At 58.2% G+C, this 8134-nt stretch overlaps 1 protein-coding gene across 2 annotated transcripts; it reads left to right on the top strand.

Moving 5' to 3' along the window:
- Nucleotides 1-573: 573 nt before the first annotated feature.
- On the top strand, nt 574-6845 carry FBLN7 (fibulin 7). Of its 2 annotated transcripts, XM_064709652.1 has the most exons (8): nt 574-696; nt 1856-2015; nt 2115-2285; nt 2597-2722; nt 2805-2942; nt 3337-3474; nt 4472-4610; nt 5728-6845. In XM_064709652.1, the coding sequence occupies exons 1-8, from the start codon at nt 601-603 to the stop codon at nt 6098-6100; spliced, it is 1341 nt and encodes a 446-aa protein (XP_064565722.1). In that variant the 5' UTR covers nt 574-600; the 3' UTR covers nt 6101-6845. The 2 variants fall into 2 exon arrangements, with proteins under 2 accessions (XP_064565722.1, XP_064565721.1); XM_064709651.1 differs by lacking the exon at nt 574-696 and having other exon boundaries at nt 784-2015.
- Nucleotides 6846-8134: the final 1289 nt, after the last annotated feature.

Raw genomic sequence — 8134 nt, 5'->3', positions numbered from 1 at the left:
CCAGGCTGGGGAGGGGATGCAGGAGTTGGAGAAAGAGGTACCGAACTGGGGGCGGGGGGTTGCAGGAGCTGGGGAAGGCGTTTTGGGACTGGGGAAAGGGATGCAGTGACTGAGATGGGGAGCAGGAGCTGAAAAACGGGGTGCTGAGCTGGGGAGAGGGTGCAGGGCTGGGAAAGGCTGGTCCCAGCCCCGCCGGAGCCGGGAGGCTGACAGGGGGTCCCGCTCGTCCTGGCAGCACCAGAAAGAGCTTTGCTGGGGGAAAAGCCACCCTCCCGCACCCTAGCCGCGGCGGATGGATGCCCGGCCGGTGTCCCGGGGATGGATGCCCGGCCGGTGTCCCGGGGGATGGATGCCCGGCCGGTGTCCCGGGGGATGGATGCCCGGCCGGTGTCTCCCGGGGGATGGATGCCCGGCCGGTGTCCCGGGGATGGATGCCCACGGAGCCCGGCCGGTGTCCCCGGGGATGGATGCGCGGGGCCGGCCCGGCGCCGGGGCGGGGAAGCGCCGCGTCCCCGGCACGGGGCAGCGCGGGGGCGGCGCGGGCGGGGCGGGGAGAGCGCGGGGCAGCCGGTCCCGAGAGCGGCGGGGCCGCACCGCACCATGGCGGGGCCGCGGGGGGCGCGGGGCCGCCTCCCGCCGCTGCTGCTGCTGCTGCTGCCGCTGCTGCTGCCGCCCCCGGCCGCGCCGGCCGCCCAGGTGAGCGGGGACCGGGACCCGGGACGGGCTTTGGGGGCTCCTCTGCGCTTCCCGCTCGCTCCGCGCTGCCCGCTCGCCCCGCAGCGCTGCCCGCGCTCCTGCCCCGGCAAACAGGTGGGCAAAGCCCCAAGCCGCGCTTAAACTGCACATGAGCTCTTTTCGCTGCTTCTGGGCTCTTTTCGCGCTTCTTACCCCACACCTGAAGCTGCCCCCGAGCACAGAATCCCCGTTTGGGGCTTTTGTGGGGGGGATTTTCCAGCTTTCCGATGGCTCAGCATCCCGCCGGAGCTCGCGCTGGCTCACGGAGTTAAACCCAGCCCTAACAAAGAGCTGTTTATTAAAGCCAGCGACGCGCCAGCATCTATTTGCTTTTGCCTCCCTTCCTCTGGGCTCGGGGTATCCCAGAGCTGCCAGCACAGCCCGGCTCATCCCGCCCGGCAGCCCGGGACCCCCGGACCCGCTCCCGGGGAAGCAGAGGACACCGAGAGCCCTGCTTGGGCTGCTGTGTTTGTCCTCTCTCAACCCTCAGCAGCTCTTTGGAAACGGGAATCATTCCACAGGGCGGTTATGGAAAGGGGGGGAGAAATCCCTTCGACCAGGTGGGGCAGAGCCCACCACCTCCGCTGGCTTTCCCGGAATTCCATAGCCCCCAGCCTGGTCGCTGTGCGCTCTCTCCTCACTGCGCTCCCCACATTTCTGAGCTCTGGGAACGGCTTTGCTCTTTTTTTCCTCGGTTTGAAGTCAATTCCGCAGGAATCCCATAATAACGGTGCCCGTCTCCGGCATGAGTCAGTCCCGTGGGAGCGATCGGTTTGCAGGCAGGAGTCCCACCAGCGTTCCTGGCCCCGGCAGAGCTCACAAGACAGCTGTTTTCCTCTTCTTTTGTCATGTGGAAGTGGGACAGGGCTGGAGCTCCTGCAGGATGAAACATGAGTTATAGCATCTCTCCCACAAAGCGATCCCAGCCCTGCCTGGAGCGCAGGCCTAGGTGGAAAAAACTCCTGGATCTGGGGGAAAACACAAAGTCAGGGCGCTCAGGGAACATCGGATGCTGCGGAGCTCCCTGGCCGGCCTCCTCCCACGGGCAGCAGGCTGGCTCCTGGGAGGAGAGGCAGCGCAGGGAGGTCCCCATCCCTGTCTCCATCCCTGTGTCCCGCAGAGCTGCCTCAGCAGGCAGCAGCTCCTGGCTGCCATCCGGCAGATGCAGCAGCTGCTCAAGGGGCAGGAGACGCGGTTCTCCGAGGGGCTGCGCGCTGTCAGGAGCCGCCTGAGCACCATCCACGCCTCCCTGGCCAAGGCTGCCCCGGAGCCGCCCGCCGGTGAGTCCCTGGGACAGCATTCCAAGGAAACTGCAGGTGAAGGGTGGCTTGGAATGATAGGGCTTCCTCCAAACTCATCCCTTTTCCATGGTCTCGCAGCCACCTGTCCTGCCCTCCAAGCCCCTGCGGATGGGAGGAAGTTCGGCAGCAAATATTTGGTGGATCACGAGGTTCACTTTGCCTGCGACCCAGGATTCCAGCTCCTGGGCTCCAGCACACGGATATGCCAGGCCAACGGCAGCTGGACAGGGCAGGAGGCCCGCTGTGCAGGTACTGCTCATTGCCCGCCCTGGAATGTGCTTTGGAAAAGTGGATTTGTATAAACACGGGGGGGATATCGGGGTGCTCAAAGTGGGGAGGGATTGTGGCTACCCCTCAAAGTTCCAGGGATGGTTTTGGGATTTTTCTGTTTTAAGGAAAACTGGGAATTACAGCTGGAGCAGCTCAGCAGGAGAGATGAGGGGAAACGGTATCGTGGCTATGACATGCCATAGGGTACCAAAGCATCCCGGTGTGTGCAGCATTCCTGAGCCTTGCTTCCCAAAAGGAGCTAACACGGAACGTGCCTGCTTTTCCCGCAGAGATCAGAGAGTGCTCGAGCAGCCCCTGCCAGAATGGTGGGACGTGCCTGGAGGGTCTCAACCACTTCAAATGCCTCTGTCCCCCGCAGTGGACCGGGACCACCTGCCAGTACCAGGCTCAGACTGGTGGGTGACCCTTGCTGGGGCATAAATGGGAATATTTCATCCCCAGCTCATCCCAGCTCCCCATCCCGCCGTTTTCCCGCAGCTCCTCCCACCTGGAGCGTGACGGATGACCCGGCCTTCAGCCGGCAGCCCCGCTGTGCCCAGGTCGCCCAGACCCAGCAGTGCAGCTGCGATCCCGGCTTCCACATGAGCGGCACGGCTTCCAACGGGATCTGCCAGGGTGAGCCGGGACACGGCGGGGCTGCGGGGCTGCAGGGTCACGGAATCACACTGGGAAGGAGCACAGTGGCTCAGCCCCACCATCCCGGAGCACACAGCACGGGATAGTGCCCAGCTGGGTCTGGAATATCCGCAGGGATGGGCCGATGCTCCAAGCTCCTCCTGGAGGCTCCAAAGCCTCCATCCCATCCATGGATGGCTGAGCTCAGACCGGGCCCAGTGTCGCCCTCTGCGGGACACCGCCGGTCACTGCCCTCGAGCCGTGCTCCCATTCCCTGGAATCTGCCATCGGCCCTTCCCAACCCGCATCATTCCTGCTCCTCCGGCCCTCGCTCGCTCCCTGGGTTTTCCCAGGAGGCTGGAGCGAGATCCCGGTGAATCCCTGTCCCCCGCAGACCTCAACGAGTGCGAGGTGTACCGGCAGCAAGGGGGACCCCGCCTCTGTGCCCACGCCTGTGTCAACATTCCCGGCTCCTTCCGCTGCTCCTGCCCTGCTGGATACGTCCTGCTGGGCGACGGCAAGAGCTGCGAAGGTGAGGAGGCTGGAATCTACTCGGTCCCAAGTGCTCTGCCATTTTCTCCCGCTTTTTTCTCCATATCCGAGGGAAAGGCTGGTGTAGAGGGGAGGGGGATGCTGGAGGGATGCTTTGCAGGATGGCAGCGGATGGAGGATGTTTGGATTGGCAGGAGCTCCAGCTGGATGCGGAGCTGGATGGGGAAATGAATCCCAGGGTTGTGCTGGAGAAGGGAAAACTCCACCAGAGCGCCTCAAAAGAATCCCTAAAAATGAAAATAAAATGCTTCTCTGGAAACATGGCTGCTCCTCTCCCTCTCCTCCTCTCCCTTTCCCTCTCCTTTACCTCTCTGGATGATGGAGCCACACTTTGGGTCTGCATCTCCTTGAAGATGACCCCACTGTGGCTGTGGGGAATGTTCCTGGAGTAGGGAATTCCTAGGAAGAGCCAAAAGTAATGTTAAACTTCCAGAATTCCATGATCAGAGGGTGGCAGCATCTCTCCCTATCCAAGGAAATTGGGGTGCAGGTGGAAGGCAGCGGGTAGGAATGGTGGGAGGCCAAAACTGCTGAAAGCCTCCTGAAAAACAGGGAATTTTTTGTGCCCTGAAGTGTTGATTGCTGCAGTTCAGGGTGAGAAAATCCCTATTTCCCCATTCCTCCCTGGTTTTCCTGTGCTCCATGGCATCTCACTAATGCTCCCAGCAAATCCTCTGCATTCCAGCTCCTGCCAGGCGTCCCACGGGTGCTCAGTAAATAAAAAGGGACCGGTGTTTCCAAACAATCAAGCAGAAAGTTTGGAAAAGCAGCTGCCTTCCTGCTGGCAGAGGGCTGCTCTTAACCCATGCTGGTCTGGGGCAGAGCTTGGGGAGAGGAGATGGAATTCTGGGATGCTCCCGTGTTTTTTGGGTCATGTTTAACCTGTTTCAAGGTGGTTTTGCCTATTTTCTGATGGAAAGGTGAGCTCAGTTGGAGGCTTCCATGCCCTGACGCTGCTTCCCACCCCTGTTTTCCAGATATTGACGAGTGCTCCCTGTCCCAGGATAACTGCACAAGCGGGAGCACCTGCATCAACACCGGGGGGGGATTCCAGTGCGTCACCCCCCAGTGTCCCCCGGCCGCCGGCAACGTCTCCTACGTCAAAACCTCCCCCTTGTAAGTGTGGGGCACAAAATCCAAAATCTCCCCTTTCTAAGTGTGGGGCACAAAATCCAAAACCTCCTCCCTTGTAAGTGTGGGGCACAGACTCCAAAATCTCTCCTTTGTAAGTGTGGGGCACAAAATCCAAACCTCCTGCTTGTAGAGTGAGGGGCACAAAACCCAAAACCTCCCCCTTGTACGTGTGGGGCACAAAATCTAAAACGTCCCCCTTGTAAGTGTGCGGCACAAAACCCAAAACCTCCCTTTTATAGAGTGCAGGGCACAAAAACCAAAACCTCTCCTTTGTAAGTGTGGGGCACAAAACCAAAAACCTCCCCCCTGTAAGTGTGGGGCACAAAATCCAAAACCTCCCTCTCGTAAAGTGCAGGGCACAAAATCCAAAACCTCCTCCCTTGTAAGTGTGGGGCACAGACTCCAAAATCTCTCCTTTGTAAGTGTAGGGCACAAAATCCAAACCTCCTCCTTGTAAGTGCAGGGTACAAAATCCAAAACCTCCCTCTCGTAAAGTGCAGGGCACAAAATCCGAAACCTCCTCCTTGTAAGTGCAGGGCACAAAATACAAAACCAAAAGCTCCCCCTTGTAAGTGCGGGGCACAAAATACAAACCTCCCTCTTGTAGAGTGTGGGGCACAAAATCTAAAACGTCCCCCTTGTAAGTGTGGGGCACAAAACCCAAAACCTCCCTCTTGAAGAGTACAGGGCACAAAATCCAAAACCTCTCCTTTGTAAGTGAGGGGCACAAAATCCAAAACCTCTTCTTTGTAAGTGAGGGGCACAAAATCCAAAACATTCCCCTTGTAAGTGCGAGGCACAAAATCCAAAACATTCCCCTTGTAAGTGCGGGGCACAAAATCCAAAACCTCCCCCTTGTAAGTGCAGGGCACAAAATTTAAAACCTTCCCCTTGTAAGTGCGGGGCACAAAATCCAAACCTCCTCCTTGTAAGTGCAGGACACAAAATCCAAAACCTCCCCGTTGTAAGTGCAGGGCACAAAATCCATGGCATGGCATCCCTATGGATCCATGGCATGGCATCCCTATGGATCCAACGCCGACGAGGTGGGCACGGATGCTGCATCCCCAAAAACCTCTCCTTGCTTTTCCTTCTGCAGCCAGTGCGAGCGCAACCCGTGCCCCATGGAGAGCCGCTCGTGCCACCAGGCGCCCAAAACCATCTCCTTCCACTACCTGCCCCTTCCCTCCGGGCTGCAGACGCCGGCGCCGCTGTTCCGCATGGCCACGGCGGCGGCGCCGGGCCGGCCGGGCCCCGACAGCCTGCGCTTCGGCATCGCGGGCGGCAACGAGCGCGGGCACTTCGTGGTGCAGCGCTCGGACCGGCACACCGGGGAGCTGCTGCTGCTGCAGAGCCTGCGCGGGCCCCGCACCGTCCGCGTGGACGTGGACATGGCCGAGTACCTGGACAGGGCGTTCCAGGCCAAGCACCTGTCCAAAATCACCCTCTTTGTCTCGGCTTATGAGTTCTAGGGGTGGGTCCTGCTCCCTGCTCAGCATCCCGTGGATCACGGGAATGTCCACATTGGAGCTGCTCTGCAGATGTCTGGCCTTCCCTGCTCTGTCCCAAAGTTCTTCTTCCCGTGTGGATTTACATCACCAAATGAGGTGGACAAGCTCATCCTCATCCCAGCTCCAGAGAGATGATGTCCTGCAACAGCAGATGGAAACCACAGCCCTGATTTCCTTGGAATTCCCGTTTTTTCCTTTAGGAAGCAGTGAAGCCAAGTGTGTGGGAAGAGGGAGGCTCATGGCCTTTGCTGCTCCCCTCCCTTGTTGCGCCCGGTCCTGCTCCCTAAAAACACTCTCCCACTTCCCTCTGGATGCTGAGAATCCCCCTGGCAGCCTGTAGGGATTGAGGCCTGGTGCCTCAATCCCCTGGGATTGATCAGGGCTGGAACACTCCATGAACACCCACCTGGGTGCCCTCCTTGGCAAGTGGGGCAAAGGAGGAATTCCAGGGCTATCCCTGCTCCTTAAACCTCTCAAATGGGGATCCCCTATGGATCCTCTTCATAGCAGAGCTTCAGCTGCATGTGGAGGTGGGAATTTTCCCTGCTCCCTCAGTCAGAGCTTCCATCCTGGCATAGGAATGCTGGGAAGAGCTGGGATTCAGCTTTTCCCAGGGGGATTCACCCTCCTGCTTGTGCATGTTCTGCATGTTCCCTCATCCCACTGGATTTAGTACAATTAAAGGATGATGTAAAGGATGTCACCGGAGTGAAGCATGTGATGGATGTGTGGATGGGGGGAATGCTCACCCGGAGCAGTCCAAGGGGAATTGGGGTCTGGGAGGGCAAGAACCCATTATCCATGGTTTTATTTTCCTGCTTTGTTTTGTTTGGGAGGGGCTGGCTGATAATGGGGGGCTCATTCCCACTGGAGCAGCCTCATCCCTGAGCATTTCCAGCCTGCAGCATCCTTCCCCCCAAAGAATCCTCACCCTGGGAATCCTCATCCCTGAGCATCCTTTCCCCTGGGAACCCTCCCTCCATTACATCCTGCTGAGCTGCACCCACTAAAACCATTCCCACTCCTTGTCCTGGGCAAAGAGACTTCCCAAGATGGGTCTGTCTCTTCTGGGGGATCAAGCTCCTGGATTTTTGGGGGGTATAGGAGCCTGGGAAGGGGTTGGATCTCTCCAGCAGAACAAGAAGGGACATTCAGGGCCGTTGTCGGCGGATGGAGGATGTTTGCATTGGCAGGAGCTCCGGCTGGACGTGGAGCTGGGCAGGGAAATGCATCCCAGCGTTGTGCTGGGGGAGGGAAGGGAAAACTCCGGAGTGCTTCAAAAATGTCCCCCAAAATTAGGAGAAAATGCTGTTCTAGAAGCATGGCTGCTCCTCTCCCTGCTGCTTCCCAGCCTGGCTGGATGTGCTGTTCCAACAGGCCATGACCCCATTTTGGGATGATAACAAAATCTGGGAGCTGAACACCAGGAATTTGGGAGAGGACAAGCTCCTGACAGGGCAGAATAGTTTCCATCTGCTGCTTTCTCCGGATAACACAGCAGGAGACGGGCGCCTGGACCACGCTCGGGAGGCTTTTCCTTGCGGCACCATCCCAAACTGACAACATTTTCCTAATTCCCGAGGCCAGGGTGAGCTGGTTTCTCCCTTCCAGCCCTGGAAAAGTTTAAGTTCGGCTCTTTGCCTTTCTCAACCTCTGGCTGCCATTCCAGTTGACTAAAGGAGATTTTTTTTTTTCCCTTCCCAGAGCAGCTGCTCCGGCATCTTTCAGACTTCCTGAGGTTGGAATTTGCAGAGAGAGGCTCTTCCGCTCTTGAAATGCAACTTTCATTTGGGATAATAATATTTGGGAGCTGAAAAAAATAGCAGGAATGCTTCTGCTTCCCTTTGGTGGGCACAGCTGGCCCCAGATATGCTGTCTCAAAAATACCATTTCTGACCCCAGATTATTTAACGAAAAATTTAGGATTTTTTCCTTCGAGTCCAGATTTTCCTGGACTTTTTTTTTCCTTGTCTATGGCCTGGGGAGATGATGCTG

The sequence above is a fragment of the Zonotrichia leucophrys genome, chromosome 3, assembly GCF_028769735.1.
Source record: "Zonotrichia leucophrys gambelii isolate GWCS_2022_RI chromosome 3, RI_Zleu_2.0, whole genome shotgun sequence".
NCBI classification, from domain to species: Eukaryota; Metazoa; Chordata; class Aves; order Passeriformes; family Passerellidae; genus Zonotrichia; species Zonotrichia leucophrys.
This window is presented reverse-complemented; position numbering and strand designations above follow the sequence as displayed.

Excerpts from the sequence above, each read along its gene's own strand:
- FBLN7 (XM_064709651.1), top strand. The coding sequence starts at position 1,745 with ATGCTGCGGAGCTCCCTGGCCGGCCTCCTCCCACGGGCAGCAGGCTGG. Across the intron at positions 3,475-4,471 it reads CGACGGCAAGAGCTGCGAAG|ATATTGACGAGTGCTCCCTG; the intron begins GTGAGGAGGCTG and ends CCTGTTTTCCAG. Across the intron at positions 4,611-5,727 it reads TACGTCAAAACCTCCCCCTT|CCAGTGCGAGCGCAACCCGT; the intron begins GTAAGTGTGGGG and ends TTCCTTCTGCAG.